Here is a 24,846-nt window from a genome sequence, read left to right as displayed (position 1 = left end):
CCAAACACAGCTGCACATGTTCAAATGGACACTCAATACGTCACGCTCCCACGTCAAAAAAAAACTCACACTGTAAGCCATGCCAAGCCATGATATAGTTCTCTTCAGTATGTTCAGTTTTTTTTTACGAAAACAAAAACAGTCGGTGACAATACGGCATGGTAGTTTCAGTTAGCACAGGTCTTTTTTGAAAGAAGGCGAAACCGCCCGCTTCGTGTCACTATGGGTGGTAATGAAGTCAATCAAAAGAAAATGAAATAAAACGAATCGGAATACATAGTTTTCAAGTGGGACAGGTATCCGACAAAACTTTCTGCTACGACGACTCACTAAGATTTTGAAAGGTCAAAGATTGTACCATGACGACACATGCAACGTCCGAACTATTAAACTAAAGGGAAGGGACAGAGGGGAACTTAGCGTTCAACTTCAATACTGACGTAGCCATGGAAAATCTTACTTGCGTGTTTTTATATTAAGAGAAGCAATTCATAGACACAGCGACTCTGAAAACCATAGATTTTGTAGTACATTTAGTGTACACATAAAAACAGACCGTTCCGAGACTTTTGTCACGGCCCACCTATCCATGAACAATGGAATCGCCCACATTGACACCATGTGTTTATTTGTGTTGAGGCCATCACATCTCACCCGATATCTCCGTAAGTTCGATCGTGGTTCGATGGGTACGAAAATATTAGCCCATTTTCGTTTCGATTACAATTCAATAAATAGTTAAGGAACTAGAATGTACCATTTTGTTCATTTTAGTGACATATTATTTAGTATCATCTAAGTAGTGTCGGTGAACAACAAAAGCCTTTCAAAGTTTCGCATTTCATTTTGTTTTTGTACCGTAAACTCGAGACAGTGTGTTTACATGCAAACAATCCCACGATCTGAGTTCAAGTTCGCCCTGAAAAGGGCCGACGTGTAAAATATTCCGTGTACCTCCTGATCTCCATTGAGCTAAATGACGGAGGAAAGACATGTTGACTGTTTGAAAGCTATAGAATGAATGACATGTTTGATGAAAGTATGCGTGAATGTGATTCGCACGAAGTTTGACATCAGTGACAGTAGCCTCTTTACCTAGCTGCAATAATTGTAGCGTCTTGTTGCGGTTTTGTGGTTTTTTTCGTCTGTTTTGGTGACTTTTTAAGTTTTTGTGTTTAAGTGCGGGTTAAACACAAAAACTTAAAAAGTCACCAAAACAGACGAAAAAAACCACAAAACCGCAACAAGACGCTACAATTATTGCAGCTACCTCTTTACCGAGATATTTGACTTTCCAAAATGGCGACCATGAGCTCGTAGCGAAACCGCGAGAGAAGTAAATCGTTTTTGCCCCGTTTGTTGAAAAAAATATTCAATTCATTTTTTTCCCGTCAAAACTCACAAGGGGGCGCCAAGAATTTACAAGAGGGCGCGGCGCCCCTGTTACCTTGTTCAGGGAGAACACTGTCACTGTTAATCATGGGTGATGGCATAAAATGTCCTCAAATGAAATGGGGGAGTGGTGACGACCAAGCTGCTCTACTAGACTACCGGACCAGACTTAATCGTTGGTTTGATATAAAGAAACTTAAAGTTGAAGAGCAACACGACTATATCATCTTCCAAGCAGGAGAAAAGGGAGAACAACTGTCAAAAACATGGACATTGACCGGTGAGGAACGGAAAAACCCTGCTAATGTGTGGGTCAGATTTAAACAGTCAGTTGGACGTGCTGATCATTTTAGAGTTAATAGACTGAACTTAACTGCATACAAACAGAAAGATGGAGAAAGTATAGACGAATTCTATACACGTTGCAGAGCATTAGCACTGAAGTGTAAGTTTAAAGATATGGATGATCGCCTGATTGACCAGTTAATTATGGGTACACGAGTGAACGACTCCCGCAAAGAGTTACTAAGGGAGGATGAAACATTGACAACAGATGATGCATTGAAGAAATGTAGAGCTCAAGAAGCATCAGAAGCTCACATGAAAGCATTTGAAGGTGCAGGTACATCAACTACTAGGGTAGATGCTATTCACAAGAGACGTGATACCAAGAAGACTAACAGCGTAACTAACTGTAAGTTTTGTGCAAAGGACCACTCATATGGGAAATGTCCTGCATATCACAGCAAATGTGGTAAAATTGGACACTGGAAAGCCCGATGTGAGTCCCTGAATGACGAACGTAAGCCCACAAACCGTGGCAAGAAGCAATTTGTGTCTAGACGACAGACAACAAGAGACAATACTAGAGAGAAGAAGAGTGGACGTGGTAACCAGGATGACAGAAACCAGAAGACTGTACATACACTAGATGTTGAGTCTGAAATGAAATGTCCTGCATATCACAGCAAATGTGGTAAAATTGGACACTGGAAAGCCCGATGTGAGTCCCTGAATGACGAACGTAAGCCCACAAACCGTGGCAAGAAGCAATTTGTGTCTAGACGACAGACAACAAGAGACAATACTAGAGAGAAGAAGAGTGGACGTGGTAACTAGGATGACAGAAACCAGAAGACTGTACATACACTAGATGTTGAGTCTGATGATGACGCTGTCAATACAAATAAGAGACGAGACTGTGATGATAGTGACATCATGGTTGATGTTGACGCACAGATCCCTGGCTACAGTCAAGTGGCCAAGATGAAATGTAAAGTGGACACCGGGGCACAGGGAAATGTTCTACCTGTAAGAACATTCAAGAACATGTTTCCGTCGCTTATCAGTTCTACAGGACTAGTCCACGGTAATGTTCTACAGAAATTAACGCCCACATGTTAAACTATATGCCTACAATGGAACAGAAATCAACCAACATGGATCTGTTAACCTGAAGTTACAATATGCTAACAGAACAAAACAGTGGCATGAGATAGAATTTTTTGTCGCTGATACTCCAGGATCAATAATTCTTGGGAAGCACGCAAGTCAACTGTTGAATATAATCACAGTCAATACTGTAGCAGAGATGACACTACGTGTATCAAACTCAGATGCATTGGAACCTATAGATAACACCTCAACGCTTGTGGATATGTACCCTGATAGATTTACAGGTATTGGTAAGTTTCCAGGGAAATTTCACATTGATGTAAAGCCAGACGTGGCACCAGTTGTAAACCCTCCAAGGAAATATCCAATTCATCTGAAGGATGAAATCCAGGCTGAACTTGACAAAATGACGAATGGGTGTCATTGAACCCATACCAGAAAACGAGAGCACCAAATGGTTGAACTCACTTGCTTTCAGCAGAAAAGAGTCAGGTGGTTTACGCATATGTCTTGATCCATGTAACCTGAACACTGCAATTAAGCGAACATACCACAGAGCACCGACAGTTGAGGAGATTACCCATAAACTCGCAGGTGCCAAAGTCTTCAGTAAGTTAGACGCCCGACATGGGTACTGGAGCATTGAACTGGATGATGAATCTGCAGCCCTGACATCATTCAGTACCCCAAGCTCGAGATTTAGATTTCGTCGCCTACCATTTGGTCTTAGAGTCTCACAAGATATATTTCAAGAGAAAATGGATCTGATATTGGCTGGCTGCAAGGGCACTTTGAGTATTGCCGATGACATTATCGTTTATGGAGAAAACGAAACTGACCATGATCACAACCTACATAAACTCATGATACATGCTCGTCAACATGGGTTAGTCTTTAACCCTGACAAGTGTAAAATCAAGACCAAAGAGGTTAGATTCTTAGGTATGGTCTATACCACCGAGGGAGTACGTCCAGATGACAAGAAGGTGAAGGAGATTGTTGATCTGCCAAGCCCTATGAATGTCAAGGAGCTACAGCAATTTCTCGGTATGGTACAGTATTTAGCGCCGTTTATTCCAAACCTCTCAAACACAACCTCAGTGTTACGAGACCTGATTAAGAAAGATGTTAGTTGGATCTGGACACCAACTCATGAGAACATCCTTCAATAGATCAAGAAACTGATATGTAGCGCTGTTACACTCACTACTTTAACCCTCAGCAAGAGACAAAGATACAGGTCGACACAAGTAAAAAAGGACTGGGTGCTGTATTAATCCATGGATGTATTAGTGAGACTAATACATCCATGATTAATCCAAGTTAACCCCAATGGACATGAAGATGTGATTGCATTTGCATCAAAAGCTCTTACTCCTACAGAGGAACGATATGCTAACATAGAGAGAGAAATGCTCGCAGTAGTTTTTGGAGCTGAATGCTTTCACACATACGTCTACGGATCCAAGTTTGTGGTCGAATCGGATCATAAACCCCTTGAAGCCATAAAGCTCAAGAATCTGAGCCAGGCTCCACCACGTTTACAAAGAATGTTGCTACGAATACAACAGTACGACATGGAGATCAAATACAGACCTGGTAGAGAACTGTTACTCGCTGATGCACTATCTCGCCTCAACCCAAAACCAGCCAAAACGCTCAAGTTGGAGAAGACTATTCACAGTGTGAAGTGGTCAGACGTAAAAATGGATCAACTGCGTTGTCACACAGAAGACGATCCTGAACTTCAAATGTTGAAGGACATGGTCACTAAGGGATGGCCAGAAAGAGTACAAGATGTACCAAAAATCATACGACAGTACTGGAGTATGAAAGACTTCATCTCTGTCGAAGATGGAATCCTGTTGAAAGGAGAACGCATCATAGTCCCAGGATGTCTCCAGAATGAGATATTATCAAAGCTGCATATGAGTCACCAAGGTATTGAACAGACGCGACTCAGAGCCAGAACATGTGTCTACTGGAGAGGAATAGACAGTGACATTGAACGTTTGATTGGCAAATGTGATGCTTGCCTTGAGTTCACAAGAAAAGAACAGAAACAAAGCATGATACCACATGACATGCCAAGTGCACCATGGCAGAACATAGGATCTGACCTATTTGTTTTAGATGGTGATACATATCTTGTAGTCGCAGACTACTACAGCAAGATGACATTTGTAAGACGCTTGAATGCTGCAACAAGTAAAGCAGTTATTAGCAAGCTAAAGACTATATTTGGAGAACATGGAATTCCAGAACGTATGTTTACCGATGGTGGACCATGTTATTCAAGCAAAGAGTTCAAAGAATTCAGTGAAAGTTGGGGATTCAGACACATTATGTCTTCGCCTCACTACCCGCAGTCGATTGGATTCATTGAACGAGCTGTACAGACCGTGAAAGCTATAATGAAGAAAGCCAAGCATGCAGGAATTGATCCAGAACTTGCATTACTGTGTGTTAGAACTACTCCATCAGATGGAAGGATTGGTAGTCCTACAGACTTGTTATACAACAGACGGGTTAGAACAAACTTACCTGTTAGAGTAAAGAGAGACGAAGAAACGTCAACTTCGCTTTGTAAACGCCAGGAAGTGCAAAAATACTACTACGACAGATCAGCTCGCGACCGCCCGGATTTGCAGGTTGGACAAACCGTTGATCTGCAAAACCCACAATCTCTAAAATGGACAACAGCCAAGATCACAGAGAAATGTCCTGAACCAAGATCATACATTGTACATTGTCCAAACACCAACTGGAACAACACTCAGAAGAAATCAAAAGTTTCTCAAGGACCTGAGCATGAGAGACATTGATACACAGAGTACTAGCTAGTGAGAACAAACTATCAAGCGATCAGCTTAACCAACCTGTCATTGATCATACAGGTACAGACACTAAGACTGAAACAGAGAACAATAACAATAATAACACCAAACAGAGTAACGAGAAGAGGTCGTCCTCAGGTAGATTAATCAAGCCGCCCGTGTGGAAAAAAGACTATGTATAGAACGTGTTAAAAGAACACAAATGTTATACAGACTATTTAGAATGTGTTTACTCAAAACAGTAAAATAATAAACTCTTATTTGCTGTGAACTTTACTGAACTCTACAAGTATTAAGTGTTTGCGTGACATTATGTTATTCGCGACTTAGCAATGTCTGTTTCTCTTTTGTTTGTAAAGAAGGGGGATGTAATGATATGTGCTAGTTGAAGGATGCCCCCAACCTATTGTATCACTTCCGCTTTCTCTTTTGTTCAATTTAATAAACCACGAGTTGAGTTGAACTTGATGTGTGTCTTTGATGTAGAATATCAACGCATAACATTACACACCCGTTGTTTTTATGTATTCATATCATTAGTACTTTGCCCACGTAAACACACTACCAAAACTTTAAGAGGTACTTATAAGACGAAATGTCATTTACAATGTACTGATAACTGGTTTTATTTATGGACATTGAAAAAAACACTTTTAAATTGCTATGGATTCACGCGGCATTTTGACTTCTAAAACAAAACACCGGGTAATTATTATGTTTTGCTCGATTGTCATGTTGCAGGAACCCGTGCCATCCGATTTATTATACCCACATGTATGCCCCTCATCTCAAATGCTAAATGTTTACAAGATCTTTGTGGAACTTTAAAGCGTCCTCTTAATCATTGGGTTGGGTAATGTCACAGCTATTCAACACATAAGGGACCGGACAGAATTTACGGCGGGGGGGGGGGGGGGGGGGGGGGGGGGGGGCTGGGGAGAAATTGGGGGGGGGGGGCATGAAAAAAATGGGAGGCTTGAAGGGGGGGGGGGGGCATGAAAATTCTCATGGTTTGAAAGGGGGGGGGCCGCGGAATATTTTGTCATTGAAAAAAATTAATATGTTAGAAAATTTAGCATTGCATGAGATAGCACTTGATATCGCCTTTAATATTGACTGTCTCCACTTTCATTTATGTATTAAAATGGAAGTGTGTACGTTTGTATGTACCTATTTAGTGAAGCATAAAAACACTACTCAAGATTAATTTGATACACCCTGAATTACTCTTATATTTACATGTGTATTGGTAATGCATTTGGTGTAGGAAAGTGAAAGCTATATTTGTCAGACCTCAGTGTGCATAAAATCCTTAGTTTGCTAGCACTTCATGACATCACAAATGTCTGACATTAGATAGTTATTGTGTTATGAGTATAAATAGATATTTGAATACACTATGTAGGTGATGTGATGTCCTTAGATACTTCCCACAAATGTCCCCACTACAGTTTTTCACAAATCACGCATGTGAATGTGTGTTTACTCTGTGTCTGTGTTTCTGTGTATGTATCAGTGAATGACAGTTAAAACCACCACATCAAATGCCTTGGTATTAAGTGATGACTACTTATGGTGTCTAGTTGGGAAATAAACAAGATTATACCACGTGTATGATTACATGTATGGTCAAAATGTTTTATTTTGTTTTGTTTTCTAAAAAACTACCTCTACAACTACTAAGTTGTTTGGGCTGAAATAGTAACATAATAGTAGTACCAAAAGAAATATTACAGTTGTGCTACAGTATGAAATTTTTATACTTTTGAACGGAGGGGGGAGGGGGGGGGGGAATGGGGCTGTGAAATTTTGGTCACATTGGATGGGGGGCCAGGAAAAAAACCAAGTCAGAGATAATTTCTCCCTAGCACCCCAAGCCCACCCACCACCCCCCCCCCCCCCCCACCGTAAATTCTGTCAGTTCCCTAAGGCTACGGTTAGATTTTATGGCAGGGAGGACGGGGCGGGTGAAGAAAATATTTTGGTCAAAAGAATTTCGTAGCTAGATAGATAGATAGATAGATAGATAGAGACAGACATACATACATACATATCGAATTCTTTATTTCCAACTTACATGAAAACATACATATACATACATACATACATACATACATACACACATACATACATACATACATACATATGTCACAGTCGTGTATAATTAAAGTACGTTAATTAAATTACTTGTGTCAGTCTCATTATTAGTTTGTCGTTTTGTGAGTTACCGTAACGTATTCCTTTGTTGTTGTGGCCATTAATATTCATTTCTATCTCTAATCACCTGGCTCCATCTGTTAACATCTCTTCATCCAATCACTTTCTTCTTTTCTATCACATGACTTTTCCTATATAATTACGCGCGACTGTTTTAGTACTGCAGACGTGGCCAGCACGGCTTCACTCGTATCTCTATCTGTACATTTTCAGGTTAGTTATATCTTTCAGTTATTGTGTCATTTGTATCTTTACTTTTACTATATTTATATTTATTGTATTTAGGTTAGTGTTAGTACGGCAGACATGGCCAGCACGGTTTCACTCGTATCTCTCTGTACATTTTCAGATAAAGCTATGTTTGACCATTATACTGCACAGCCTGAAAACCAAGTTTATTGGCAAACAACCGTGACACATACATACATACATACATACATACATACATACATACATACATAGACACAGACAGACAGACAGATATACATATATACCTATATGTGTACACACAGACAGACTTACCAAGCCTACCTCACTACTGAATCCTTGGTTCAGTTATGCTAGATGCATGCATACAGACAGACAGACAGACAGGCAGACAGACACACACAGGCATACATACAGACAGACAGACAGACAGACACACACACACACAGACATACATACAGACAGACAGACACAGACAAAGATAGATCGATAGATAGATATAGATAGAGACAGACAGACAAACAAACAGACAGACAGACAAACATACATACATACATACATACATACATACACACATACATACATATTGAATTCTTTATTTCCAACTTACATGAAAACATACATACATACATACATACATACATACATACATACATACATACACCATTGGTGGAGGGTTAATGCATACATACACACACATACATACATACATACATACATACATACATACATACATACATACATACATACATAGACACTGACACAGACAGACAGACATACATACATACATACATACATACATAGACACAGACACAGGCATACATACATACATACATACATACATACATACATACATACATAGACACAGACACAGACAGACAGACATACATACATACATACATACATACATAAATACCTATATGTGTACACACAGACAGGCTTTCCCAAGCCTACCTCACTACTGAATCCTTGCTTCAGTTATGCTAGATGCATGCATGCATACAGACAGACAGACAGACAGACACACACACACACACAGACATACAAACAGACAGACACACACACAGACAAAGATAGATAGATAGAGACAGACAGACAGACAGACACACAGAGGAAGGGAGGGAGGGAGGGAGGGAGGGAGAAGAGAGATTAAGGCATACATATTTCGTATAGTAATCACCCATCTTATCACTGACTGTAGGCTTTTGAATTCATTGTGTCAAAGCTGCAAGAAATGTTCAAATGTACTCGGTAAACGACCACTCCCGAGGTGTACTTTGGTTCAAATCATGAGCTAAACATTTCGTGCCCCTCCCCTTTCAAACGATCACAATTTCCATGTCCCTCCCCCTTAAAACCTCCAATTTGTTGCCCCCCCCCCCCCCCATTTGTCCTCAGACCCCTGCCATAAATTCAGAACTGAAATACTCTTCGTAATCTCTCGGCAACAGGCCTCAATTCTGTGATTATATCGTGAAGTCACATATCAATGAGCATTTGGGTCATCCCAAATCAAAGCACTATATATAGTTTGTGTCGCTTGCTTTTGTTCCGAGTGATCGCCGCCTGCGTGGGAAACATCACAAAACGATGGAAATAGAGGTAAATAAAGCATTTAGCTGCTTTCACCACATCAGATTTTAATGAGATTGGGTCCAGGAATACTAGTATTGATGGGAATGGTGTTTCCGGCCTTTATTATCTTTAAAAAAACATTTATACACTGGAAACAATTGATGTATTTACCACTTGACATGATCAGATATAGTGCTGGTCGCGAAGTTGAAATAGCCGCCAAGAGTGTGCCGAGGATTGTGGGATATATAATGAATTTCCGTCATGCAGACCAACTTCCGTCAAGCAAAAAGAAAGTTTTTTCCTCGCATATTAATGTTTCGTCCCCAAACATTAATGTTGCATCCTGTATTAAGTAAATCTCGTCGATAAGAAAAGGAGGTTGTATGGTGTCAAATGTTGTTTCTGCAGTCAGAGTATAAGATTGCAATGGACCTAAATTCATATTCTGGCTTGACATTTAAATACTTTTTACACAAATTTAGAGTTTTTTCACGAAAACTTGGTGTACTGCTCTAAGGAGTAATAGTTTGCAATGAGGTATTTTAAGTCTTGTTAGAAAACTTTAGAAAAAAACTGTTCTAATGTTTCAAACATTGCACCAACAATTAAACATTTTATCCCGCAACTTAAATGTTATCACTTGAAAATAAAGTTTGGGCCACACAAATAAAAATTTTCGTTTCGCAAATTAATTTTCTGCTCTGTAAAAAGTATTTGTTTGTCACAGAAATTGTAGTTTTTTGCTTTGATATTTCTATATTGACCCAAGAAGTTAATGTTTTGTCATATGAAATAAAAGTGTTATCCTTTTATTAAATATTTTGCCTTCAAAAATCAATTATTTATAGCACAAATTTAGTTTTCGTCTGTCACCTGTGGGCCGCCGTAGCTATGTATCGGTGTGGTCTTTTTGCTAGGCACATTTAGATACATATTTTGAATGTTTATTAAATTGTCTATTAATACATATCGTTATATTTGCAATATACCTGATCATTTCGCTGTTGCTATGGGCATGGTACTGTTGCTGGGCACATTCACATACATTTCTTGAATGTTTATTCAATTGTTTATTAATCATTGTTGTTATCTTTGCAATATGTGTGATCGTTTGGCTGTTACTATGGGTGTGGTCTTGTTGCTAGGTGCATTTGCATACATTTTTTGAATGCTCACTTGTCTAACATCTGTTATCTTTGTGAAATACACCATCGTTTGACTGTTGCTATGGGCATGGTCATTGTTGCTAAGGGTATCAACTTTCTGAAGGCTTCACATTTGTTTTCAAAATAAACCAATCAATGTCAACCTTCTAAAGGCTTCACATTTGTTTTCAAATTAATCCAATCACTGTCACCCTTCTAAAGGCTTCACATTTTGTTTTCAAATTATCTGTCAAGAATGACCATATTTCAAAAACAAGGTGAAGAGACTCTTACATACCATTGAATGAAAACTTATGCATCTCATTAAAGATGAAGAAAAGAAAGCTTTTCACACTTTAACCAGGAAGATCATTACCACTGAATCTATAACTTCAACATGAACAGACAACAGACATTTCTGAGACACTGGAAGAATTCACGACGAGATTAACAACCTTCCATAAACAAAGACAAGCCCATAAATTGAGTAAATTCAAGTCAAGGAGATTCTCACTTACAAAAACTAAGGACACCAGAAAAAATCTGAGCGACACTATCACTCGTGCTTACGCAACAACAGAGGTAAGAAAAATAAGCCTATACCTGACCCAAAAGCCGTTATTAATAAGTCTTCAATCAATCATAAGTGACTCTGATATCAGCGTTCTCTCGAAGGGCCTCTCGTTTTGCCCTACACCAGAAACAGTTAACATCAATGAACTGAAACTTGACATCCATGAGTTTAAAAGAAGATGCTGACTAGCATACATTTACCGGGATGAAAATGACACCACATAGAAAGACATAAACAGTGGTCCACTTCCCCCAGAAAAGTCTGACTACAATTCTCTGCATTTTTCATTGTGAAAAGTGGATGGAGTTTCAGATGCTTTCTATATTTATTATATAGAGGAGTTAGAATTCTCTGATGAAACTTGAAATAGCCATAAAAGAAATCTACAGTGCACATTCTCACTTAGCAGGGCCACTTTTGGTGTTTTTATTGTAGGCAGTATATAAAATATTATTCAGTGAAGTTTATACAATTTAGTTCATGTTGAACAAGTCATTGAGAATGACATAGTCCTTGCTATGATTGGGTTTTAAGGACGGACGGACGGACGGACGGACAGACGGAACCCAATCCATAAGTCCCCGTCCTGGACTTTGTCCGGCGGGGACTAACTAGTAATACCTACACACAAGATGGCCAGCTGGTACATGTAAACAAGCATGTTTTCTTGGTGTCCTATGCTGTTCAACACACATGGGCTGCAAGTGTGTGGTAGGAATGTGTATATTATGTTTGCACTGATGTTCTTGGTGTTTTCTTTGTGTTCACAAGTGGTATGTATGTGGTGTCGTATGTGTTCTCTGCAATTCAATGTGCATGGGCTTCAAGTGTCTGTGGTAGGAATGTGTATATTATGTTTGCAGCGGGGTTTCAAATTTTTATTTCAATCATTATTTTTATCGTTCAGTTATAGCTTCACAGTCCAGCATCAAATACTTGTAGTGGTACAAGGCATCTGGCCCATGAGTTGCATATAAAAATTGTAAGTGTTTATGAGCGTGTATGTATGTATGTATGTATGTATGTATGTATGTATGTATGTATGTATGTATGAGTGTATGAGTGCATAATTAAGTGTCAATGAAAGTGTGTTACCACAGTAAGCAATGATGAATTTTCACGATTTGCATAAAATAAATATAACTAGAGATGCTACATGCACTCACCTTATGTCTGTCTATATTCCCTAGATATGTAAGGTCTGTTTTATCAGATATGCCTCCATGTGCTACTAAGATCTTGCCATCAATTACTGTTGCTAGGGGCAACCAACTGAATACATCTTCAAAAAGTCTGACAACCTTTGTTGCATGTTTCTTTAAAAAAAAAAGTGTACAAAATGTTAAGGTATGTGCAATGACCAATAGCACAATGGTTTTATGAACAAGACTTACTTGTTTTATCGTCACACTATAAATGACAAGAACAATTTCACAAATAACATTGTCTTCACTCCATCTATCAGAATATTCAAAGAAGAAGTGTCAAAACAAATGAATGCATGCATGCACAACCACAACTTGGTGAAAAGCTTAGGATTACGGAGTCAACAGGAACAAAAATAAGGAAAACACTCCTGGGCACCTTTGAAGCTAGATTTAATTGTCCACCACTGATAAAACAATGTCCTCATATGCACAGACAATTCACTTAACAATAAGAATGGTTATAAACTACTGTCAATTACATGATTGTACATTCATCAATTTTGAATTATAACTAATATCGGTATATACATTGTACAATTGTGATACTGATAATGTTCAAAACATGTGTATTACCCAATTCCCAGCGTGACCTATTATAACTATTTCAACAAACTACATGACATGTATTTCTTTATTATGTAAGTATGTTCAAATCTTCACCTGTGTAATGTCAAACAGGGCAGATCGAAAACCCATATCACCGCTGTGAACTATTTTCTCTCTCTACTGTTCAAGTGTTCCTGCCAATCCTACGCTACAATCAAGTTATCATTATAATGTGCTTTCAAAATGTACCTGCACACACATTACATTACATACATCTTTGGGTGCATGAGACTGATACAAAGAGTAACATTTATTTTTATCTAATAAATTTTACTCTGTCTAAAAATACTGCCAATGGCGTTGCAGCACAACTGTAGTTTTTAAAAATGTTTATCCATATGGTAGTCCATACTAACAATAAGTGTTCATTTGGTGAATGACTATCCAGTTACCTATCCAACCATGTTGCTATCTTTATGATATATGCTATCATTTGGCTGTTGTTATGTTGTTAGATATATTTGCATATATTTTTATATGTTTTTGTTCACTTGTGTATAAATTACTGATATTATCTTTGCAATATACGTGATCATTTGGCTGTTGCTATGGGCGTGGTCTTGTTGCTAGGCATATTTACATACATTTTTTGAAATTTTATTAAATTGTCTATTAATCCCTGTTGTTATCCTCGCAATATATGTGATTATTTGGCTGTTGCTATGGGCGTGGTCATGGTTGCTAGGGTATTTGCATACATTTTTTGAATGTTTACTCATTTGCCTACCAGATGATGTTGTTATTTGACTAAAATATACTGCCACTTGATTGTTGCTAAGGGCATGGTCATGGTCGCTAGGGCCAATTTTGTCAAAATGTTTTGAAGAAAATCTGCAGAATAACATTTTCAGAAACAACTTGGTGACCAAGTACTTTTTGAGATATAAGTTTTTGATCAATAATGAACATTTTTACACCTAATTTGCATATCACTCATGGAATCATTGTATGCTTAATATTTCTTCGTCCATACATCCCTAGATGCATTCCCATTAAATTTCAGCCTAATCTGCTAAGTAGTTTTTGAATTATAGATTTTTAACCAAAAAGACACATTTTTAGCCCTAATTTGCATATCACTGATGGAATCATCATGTCATGAGCAAATATTATTTTACACCCCCTTAAGAATGTTCCCACCAAATTTCGCACCAATCTGCCCAGTAGTTTCTGAGTTTAAGTTTTTTGGCCAAAAATCACACTTTTTGACCCAAATCACACATCATTTTGCCAACTAGACACCCAAGGTAAAGCGTTTTTTTTACTTTAAGTTGTTTACACACACACACACACACACACACACACACACACACACACCTCCACAGATAGACGCCGGGCGATCCCTATAGCACTACTGAACCTCAGTTCAGTTGTGCTAAAACTCATGTAGATTTATTGATGTAGCAGCCGGCAAGCTTGCTTCCAAGTTTCCATTGAGCTCCGAGCTCCAAACTTACACATTACAGGCAAATATGATTAAAATGACAGAACAAAACTCACATTCAGACAAATTTTACTAATTTAAATTAAATATGTTTTTAACTAAATTTGATATTACATGTACATCACAAGGTTATAACCGATATTTTTGGTTGAGAAACCAAAGCACAGTATGACCTGTACTGTGTAGGTAAGCTTGACCTTGCAATAGGTCACACGATTACGTAATTTGAATAGCCGTCCACACATTTCTTATGCAAGCAGGACCACAGGCGGAATAGGCATCCAGAGTGGCGCATTTTTATTGTCTTAATAAAATGTACGAGATGCTGTGTAAATTCATGTTTACCATGTTTATTACTCTTACCACCAATATAAATGTAGCGATATATTGATGGTCACGTGCTGGACACAATGACCACACACTGCATTCACTCCTAATAGTATATTGATGGTCACATGCTGGATGTAATGACCACACACTGCGTTCTCTCCTAATAGTATATTGATGGTCACATGCTGGACACAATGACCACACACTGCATTCACTCCTAATAGTATATTGATGGTCACATGCTGGATGTAATGACCACACACTGCATTCACTCCTAATAGTATATTGATGGTCACATGCTGGACACAATGACCACACACTGCATTCACTCCTAATAGTATACTGATGGTCACGTGCTGGACACAATGACCACACACTGCATTCACTCCTAATAGTATATTGATGGTCACATGCTGGACGCAATGACCACACACTGCATTCACTCCTAATAGTATATTGATGGTCACGTGCTGGACGTAATGACCACACACTGCATTCACTCCTAATAGTATATTGATGGTCACGTGCTGGATGTAATGACCACACACTGCATTCACTCCTAATAGTATATTGATGGTCACGTGCTGGACACAATGACCACACACTGCATTCACTCCTAATAGTATATTGATGGTCACGTGCTGGACACAATAACCACACACTGCATTCACTCCTAATAGTATATTGATGGTCACGTGCTGGACACAATAACCACACACTGCATTCACTCCTAATAGTATATTGATGGTCACGTGCTGGACACAATAACCACACACTGCATTCACTCCTAATAGTATATTGATGGTCACGTGCTGGACACAATGACCACACACTGCATTCACTCCTAATAGTATATTGATGGTCACGTGCTGGACGTAATGACCACACACTGCATTCACTCCTAGTAATAGTATATTGATGGTCACGTGCTGGACACAATGACCACACACTGCGTTCACTCCTAATAGTATATTGATGGTCACATGCTGGACACAATGACCACACACTGCGTTCACTCCTAATAGTATATTGATGGTCACGTGCTGGACACAATGACCACACACTGCATTCACTCCTAATAGTATATTGATGGTCACATGCTGGACACAATGACCACACACTACGTTCACTCCTAATAGTATATTGATGGTCACGTGCTGGACACAATGACCACACACTGCGTTCACTCCTAATAGTATATTGATGGTCACGTGCTGGACGTAATGACCACACACTGCATTCACTCCTAATAGTATATTGATGGTCACGTGCTGGATGTAATGACCACACACTGCATTCACTCCTAATAGTATATTGATGGTCACATGCTGGACGTAATGACCACACACTGCGTTCACTCCTAATAGTATATTGATGGTCACATGCTGGACGCAATGACCACACACTGCGTTCACTCCTAATAGTATATTGATGGTCACATGCTGGACACAATGACCACACACTGCATTCACTCCTAATAGTATATTGATGGTCACGTGCTGGACGTAATGACCACACACTGCGTTCACTTCTAATAGTGTATTAATATACTACAGAGTATATACAGAGCATACGGAATACCTACAGGAATGTACCATTCTGTAGAAGGGGTGCAGAATTTGGATTTGAAGTCTGCAACCCTGTTTCGAACAAACACTTGTCATTTGAGCACACAATGTGTAGAATTCAGACTATGGCATATTACATTGCTTGTCTGCCGTCAATGGTGTCTTTTAAAAGTGGCAGTTTACTTCAGTCTCATGGACTGATTTCAAATATGGCGTTGGTTACAATGCTCATTAACATATTCAATTTTTTTTATTACAAAAAATAATCATCTAAGATAGAAAAGAACATGTGCTGACTTGAAATTAACAAATCTGAGTAAGCTACCCCTTGTGCATCAACACACCAGATATCAAAGCAATCTGACAAGAAGTAGTTGAGGAGATGATGAAAATGTCATTTTTTGAAAAAAAAATCATAAAAAATTGAAAATGGCACAGATCAACTTGGCATGAACAAATCTGAATAGCCTCCCCCAGGGAACATGCACACCAAATATCGAAGAATTCTGACTGTCACTTTCGGAGAAGATGATGAAAATATAAAAGTTTGACGGACACCTATGATTCACCTATACTCTCTATACTCTATACAACCTTTACCTAAAGCTATGCTTTCAGCTTTCGCTGACAGCGGAGCTAAAAAGTTGAAGGACAGACGACATATGATGGAGGCGAGAATCAACCTAACGCTAAAGCTCTGCTCAGCTTTTGCTGACAGTGGAGCTACAAAAACATGTGGAAAAACTCATAAATTATGTGATAAATAAGTAATCCCACAAAATCAATGTTAGTTTTATGTCATAATGCTCCTAGTATGATTCTGCAGACTACAAATTTGAATTTGTATTAGTCAGTGGAATCATACTCGGAGCATTATGACATAAAAATAACATTGATTTCCTGGGATTATACATAAAAATCTAATGGTCTATACATATACATGCGTGTGTGTAGGTGTGTGTTGGTATCAACATGTATGTGTAGGTGTGTGTTGGTATCAACATGTATGTATGTGTAGGTGTGTATTGATATCAATATGTATATGTGTAGGTGTGTGTTGGTATCAACATGTGTGTGTGTAGGTGTGTGTTGGTGTGTGTTAATTGGTATCAACATGGGTATGTGTAGGTGTGTGTTGGTATCAACATGTGTGTGTAGGTGTGTGCTGATATCAACATATATGTGTGTAGGTGTGTGTTGGTATCAACATGTGTATGTGTAGGTGTGTGTTGGTATCAACATGTGTATGTGTAGGTGTGTGTTGGTTTCAACATGTATGTGTAGGTGTGTGTTGGTATCAACATGGGTATGTGTAGGTGTGTGTTGGTATCAACATGCATGTATGTGTAGGTGTGTGCTGATATCAACATATATGTGTGTAGGTGTGTGTTGGTATCAACATGTGTATGTGTAGGTGTGTGTTGGTATCAACATGTGTATGTGTAGGTGTGTGTTGGTTTCAACATGTATGTGTAGGTGTGTGTTGGTATCAACATGTATGTGTAGGTGTGTGTTGGTATCAACATGCATGTATGTGTAGGTGTGTATTGATATCAATATGTATGTGTGTAGGTGTGTGTTGGTATCAACATGTGTGTGTGTTGGTGTGTGTTAATTGGTATCAACATGGGTATGTGTAGGTGTGTTGGTATCAACATGTGTGTGTAAGGTGTGTGCTGATATCAACATGTATGTGTGTAGGTGTGTGTTGGTATCAACATGTGTATGTGTAGGTGTGTGTTGGTATCAACATGTATGTGTAGGTGTGTGTTGGTATCAACATGTGTGTGTGTAGGTGTGTGTTGGTATCAACATGTGTGTGTAGGTGTGTGTTGGTTTCAACATGTATGTGTAGGTGTGTGTTGGTATCAACATATATGTGTGTAGGTGTGTGTTGGTATCAATATGTGTATGTGTAGTTGTGTGTTGGTATCAACATGTATGTGTAGGTGTGTGTGTAGGTGTGTGTTGGTATCAACATGTATGTGTAGGTGTGTGTAGGTGTGTGTTGGTATAAATGTGTGTATAGGTGTGTTTTGGTATCAACATTGTGTGTGTGACATGTGTGTGTGTGTGTACGTGTGTATTGGTATCAACATGTATGTGTAGGTGTGTGCTGGTATCAACATGTGTGTGTGTTGGTGTGTGTTAATTGGTATCAACATGTGTATGTGTAGGTGTGTGTTGGTATCAACATGTGTGTGTAGGTGTGTGCTGATATCAACATGTATGTGTGTAGGTGTGTGTTGGTATCAACATGTATGTGTGTAGGTGAGTGTTGGTATCAACATGTGGGGTATATCACTTGGTGCTTACACTTCATCACTGTACATCACCATGACAACAAACATCTAGAAATCAATGTTATGAAATACCTACTTTAAAAATACCTACTCTGTATTTACTCATTACTTCTTTTATGAAACCATATCTGGAAAAGAAACAAAATATTAATTATGTACAATCATGTATATCACATGGAAATAAAAACTACACTTAAAAATAATATATGAATGCTAAAAAATATTAAATAGTTTGAATAAAATCCACTACATGATTGAGTCCACCATTTATGGAGGCTCGCTATTAAGTATTTAATGACACTACAGATTCTTCAAAATTCAAACACAGGTGTAATCAAAGACTTGAAAAATCAAAATATGACAAAAACATTTGGGGTCCCACACTCATTTTGGAAGTAGAGTGCCCTCTAGTGACAGTAGTTTTGGTGTATTCTAGGATTTCCATATTGTGTTTAATGTGTTTATGGATGCATAGTATTTCAGCACATGATATACTGAAGACATTAAACTGTGATAATTTTTGTTTGGAAATAAATGAAAGCAAGATATTTGCCAACAGTTCATGAAAAATAGTATATCGATGCTGGTCAACTTTTCAACTTCAGCAACTTTGCATTTTCTTCAAAAGATGTTTATTAGAAATTTGACATGCAAAATTTGGGTACCATACAAATATTATTGCTATTGCTGTTGAAACTTGATTCTGACTACTGCAAAACCAGTGATAACTGTGAACTGGAATGGTTGTTATGGAAACAACAATGATTCCAATGGTAATCTCCATGGAAACTACACAACTGAAAACCATAGAAGTAAAGTTCGACATATATGCCAAAACACCAGTTCTACTTTTCCTTCTAAAACAAACTATAAATGGCAGCTTATCACAGCATACACAACAATTACAGCAATGCATTATGGGTAAGATGTCACACTACCTTATGCATCTATAATGTAATACTAATACATAATTTGGCATCCTCTACTGTTTGAAAAGCAATCTATTTCTGGCTAATTTTACGTCAGACATTCTTTTATGGATTTTACATTAAATTGTAGGTGATGACATTTTTTATTGGATGAAAATTAGTAAGTTTTATACATCAAAGTTTAGCTATTTGAATCAAAAGGTGAAGAAAACATCTGCCTCTTTAAAGCCTCAGCCCACTATAGAAATAGTAGTCTGAGTTAAAATATTACATTTAATTGGCTGCCAACATTTCCTTTTTAAATGTTATTCTATGATGCATGATTGGTGCTTTTTTAAAAGTTAACCGGTCTGTTGCAGCTAATTCCGACACACATACCAACCGTCAAATGATGCACAATAAATTTTAGTCAATGACACTAATTCTTTTCATTCTAGGATGATTGGTACTTTTTTTTTTTAAAGATAACCTGAATTCTGTCACACCTAAACCATCTTTATTGCTATAATTGCAATGTAGATTCCCAATGAGCGCATGTTGTACTTCACAATATAACCCCGACATTTATGATGATCAATACTTTTTTTTAGTTGTTGAGAAAAGTTGTACAGAAATTCTAGTGTCTTGTGCCTGTATTTTCACTGTCACAACTATTGGATTGTTTGATGTAATGACAATGTTGGCTTTGGATATCCTCATTTCTAGGTCAGAATCATTGTGATTGGCCTAAAACTTTCCCAGCTTTGTACACGATTTTTATGCTCACCACTGTAATTACTTATGCAACAATTCGCTTACATATTAGAAGCCCGCGCTCATATGTAGAACACTTGAAATGGAAGTGACAATAACAGAAAATTATGCATAGCGAATTAGCCATGACACACCTTAAGCATTTAAGAAAATAAATGCACCAATTTTCAAAAATAATCATAAAAATAGCACCAATGGCATTGTAGCACAACTGTACATTTTGATTATATTTATCTGGTTACATAGCCAGCCATGTTGTTACCTTTACCATAAGTGCTATCATTTGACTGTTGCCATGGAATGGTCTTGTTGCTAGCCATATTTGTAGTCACTTCTTTTTGTTGATATTTATCACAACTCTTCAAATATAAATTCTGGCCAGGCAACCAGATAAACATAAAAAGAATATACAAATTGTACAGTTTTGCTACAATGTCACTTACTCTATTCTTATGATTAATAATCTTGAAAATAGCACAGTGGTGTTGTAGCACAGCTGTTTTTTTGTTTATGTTTATCTGGTTGCCTAGCCAGTCCTGGTGTTACCTTCAACTATATACATGTACATGTATGTTATCATGGCTGTTGCCATAGCATAGTCTTGTGTTGCTAGCCATATTTACATTAACCTTTACAAATATGGCTAGCAACACAAGATGGCAGGCTTTCTACTACCTGAAGGGAGAGGAAAACGACGATCATGAACCTAAAGATGAAAAGTTCGGATTCAAAACTAGAAAATGCCCACCCCAGATTGAAGCAATGAAGCCCTTTGAAGATGACATGCTCAGGATGATAGAAAACATAACATTCAGAAGTGTGAATGACAGTTTCCAGAATAAGCTCAGACATGACATCAAGGAAATCAAGAGATCTAAGACCAGATTTAAACTGAATGCCTCCTGTAAGGGAATAACTAATTATGCAAATAACTCATAAAACTAAAAAAAAGTATGGTAACAGGCTTTGTTTTTGGACAAGTGTGCTTTCTTAGGTTAATGTATGTGCCAAATTATACGGAATTTGAAGAGTGCATGATACTGCTTAATTACTGAATATTGTTCATTATTCAAAATACTCATTAAAGGTAAAAGTAGGAACAAACTTCATAGGACAGGTGCATATTATTATGGTTGATATATGTACCATATTAAACGAAATTTGAAGCTTGCATTTTTAAGATACTGCCTAGTTACCTAAAATCATTAATTATGCCAATTTTTCATTAAAACTGACTGCAAGCTATATCAAATATTTTATAGGTGTTAGAATATACATTCACTGTGACTGACCTCATTTACATAGTTGTGAATTATTCATTATACCTAATATGCAAATATACTGTTATAGTGCCCTCAGGGGATCACTTTGAAATAAAGTACACCTGGATGTATTGTCTTCTCCAGTAGTGTTGTATAAGCATACAGTGGTGTGTTCATTTTTATTCATCCATTAATATCTCCTCCATCATGAGTAATCCCAACAACCCAACAATAGGACATATACGCTTTGTTATGGTTAACGTATGTACTAAATTATATTGAAATTCAAGTATGCAGTCTTAAGATATAGCCTAATTACTGAAAATAATTAATTATGCAAATTATTCACTAAATCTTCGAACAAAATCAACAGCTTTTATAGGAGATATGCACTCTGTTATGTTTAACGTATGTACTAAATTGTATTGAAATTGAAGTATGCAGTCTTAAGATATAGCCTAATTACCGAAAATCATTAATTATGCAAATTATTCAGTAACACTGAAAGGTACATCAACAAGCTTTACAGGACATATGCAATTGTTATGGTTAACGTGTGTACTGAATTATATTGAAATTGAAGTATGTATTCTTATGATATAGCCTAATTACCGAAAATCATCAATTATGCAAATTATTCATTAACACTGTAAGGTACATCAACAAACTTGATAGATTATGTGTTTTCTTATGGTTAACGTATGTACTAAATTATGTTGAATATGAAGTATGCATTCTTTAAAGTGTACATGCAAAGGTTGATAATTTTTTTTGTAATTATGTTTATTTTGCCATAAAAATAAATGAAATTGCATTCATACCTCTAAATATTGCGCGCATTGGCAAGAAAGTCGCAAAAATACTTGCCCCCTTAATCCCCTGTGCTTCGACTAACTTCGGCACCTCAACCAGCTCACGAAAGGTGTCGAGGTCCCACGTGTTACAAAAGCCTTCTTAGCCTTTGTGTAATGTTTACTTATGAATTACTAATTATGCTTGCCATATAGTATTATCTGTAACTGTACATATTGTGGTGTACCAGTTTAGTCTTCCGACAACAATGGTTCCTTGGTGTTTTGTCGGCAGCACCCGCGCAGTGAAAGATCACCCTACACACATTTCTGAGTGATATAACTGAGTAGGTAATAATGGGTGAAGGCAGTTGAAATCATGTAAAAACTGGACAGTGACGCCATACAGTGAAAGCCGGTAAATATTACCGTGGCCGGGGTTCTCCACGCCACTGGTGTAGCCATGATCAAAGCGAAAAAAGGAAGACAAATAAAATAATTTGAAATGATGTTTTCAAGAAAGCAAGTTAGCTTCATAAAATATTTTCACTACGAAAGCATTTGTTTTTAAACAATGTGTAGTCCGATTGTATGTTTTGATTTCAATGTTGCTGGGAGTCAATCGTTTTCATTGTGATACATCACATGTAGATCGATTCGTCGGAATCATATCAAAGTAAAAAGACGCAACGCTCATATATAATGTTGCTATTTTTGTTTCCATTGTTTTGTCTACCTGAACAATTACCGTGTCATGCCAATCACATGTCAAAAGTGGATGGACACAGCAAAGTACAGTCAGCACTAAGCTTCACGCTCCCAGGTCAAATAACTTCCACAACGTAAGACATGTCTATCCATAAAAAACTCAAACAAAACTGGTCGGAGATAATACACAATACACCACAGTACGGCCGGCTTCAGTGAACATGGCATGTGCTTTGAAAGAAGATGAAACCACTTCATGTCACTGTGTGGATGGTAATGAACACAGTAAAAAATGAAATAAAGTACGTGTACACATAGCTTTCAAGAGGGATGGTTATCCAACAAAACGTTCTGCTCTAACGAATTTGTGGGTCTACTTTCGCGAAGATTTTGGATGGTCATCCATAGATCAAATGTACTGTTATGACACATGCTACATTTGAACAACTCGAGAGAATATTATGGGGAACTCTTGAAGCCATTCTCATTCGATCTCTGTATGTTTGATGGGTATGGAAATATTAGATAATTTTCGTTACGATTAAAATGTCTGCAGGAGCTGTTTTCCACCCATTGAATAGTTATGTCAATAAAGGACGCCGATAACAGCCTTTAGTTTATGTAAACAACACGGCTTCACTAGGACATACTCATTCACTACCAGAGGAACTATCTTACTGCTAGCGGTCGGTTCGAATGAATTTGGCTAAATCACACCATCAGATGTTAATGCTGGAGTGTATTGCTCTACGCTTGAGGAATCTGACCAATATCCAACGTCGGGTTCTGGCGAAAACGGGTTTCGAAGTTGACCCTCTGGTTCGACCATAATGGATTTACATGTAAAGATACACTGATGAATGCGTTTGTGTTCCTGCATTGACGTCATAAAGTTCCAAATCCTGTCCTATCCATATGCAAATGAGAGGTACTTACCTGAAGGTGCTCTGTGGCTGAGCCGAGAGTGCCTCATTTTTCGCGCAATTTCTCGTGTTAGAATTATATTGTACTATTACAAACCCGATTTCCTTTATTTTTATGGCAAAATAAACATAATTACGAAAAAAAGTATGTACCTTTGCATGTACACTTTAAGATATAGCCTAATTATCAAAAAATAATTAATTATGCTAATTATTCGTTAACGCTGTAACAACAAATTTTATAGGACAAATGTATGTTGTTATGTTTAACGAATTTACTAGATTATATTGAAATTGAAGTATGCAGTCTTAAGATATTTCTTAATTAGTTGATTTCATTAATATGCAAATTTCTCTAATTAAACATTAACAGATCTGGCTCAAAACCTAATCAGGTCTAGCCATTACCCTAAAGATTATATATTCCAAATTTCATTACAATAGAGTATTTTCCGTCTCGCGGCAGATCTCGCGAGATATGCAAATAACCTAGCAACGGTTGCTACGGAGGTCAAGCTTTGCGGAGTGGCCATGTTGTTCATATGAAAGTCAATGCATCAGTCTGAAAAAAATACTACCGTTTGTGACCATCTATAATCCTAAGTCATCATGGAAGACATTGAAAAATTGAAAGTACACGAACTAAAGAGCATGTTGCGAAAATATAGCGTGTCAA

At 37.7% G+C, this 24,846-nt stretch overlaps 1 protein-coding gene across 3 annotated transcripts in view; it reads right to left on the bottom strand.

The window, feature by feature from the left end:
- Positions 1 to 24,846, bottom strand: part of LOC144438814 (serine/threonine-protein phosphatase with EF-hands 2-like) — a 214,362-nt gene that overhangs the window by 28,318 nt on the left and 161,198 nt on the right. For 2 of the 3 annotated variants that reach the window (XM_078127991.1, XM_078127992.1), the window contains 2 exons: positions 18,881 to 18,932; positions 12,512 to 12,661 (listed from right to left, as the gene is read on the bottom strand). In XM_078127991.1, coding sequence (XP_077984117.1) covers positions 12,512 to 12,661; positions 18,881 to 18,932 — 202 coding nt within the window. The remainder of the gene's footprint in view (positions 1 to 12,511; positions 12,662 to 18,880; positions 18,933 to 24,846) is intronic. The other variant, XM_078127993.1, reaches the window with a different exon arrangement.

This window comes from Glandiceps talaboti, chromosome 8, assembly GCF_964340395.1.
Source record: "Glandiceps talaboti chromosome 8, keGlaTala1.1, whole genome shotgun sequence".
Lineage (NCBI taxonomy): Eukaryota > Metazoa > Hemichordata > Enteropneusta > Spengelidae > Glandiceps > Glandiceps talaboti.
This window is presented reverse-complemented; position numbering and strand designations above follow the sequence as displayed.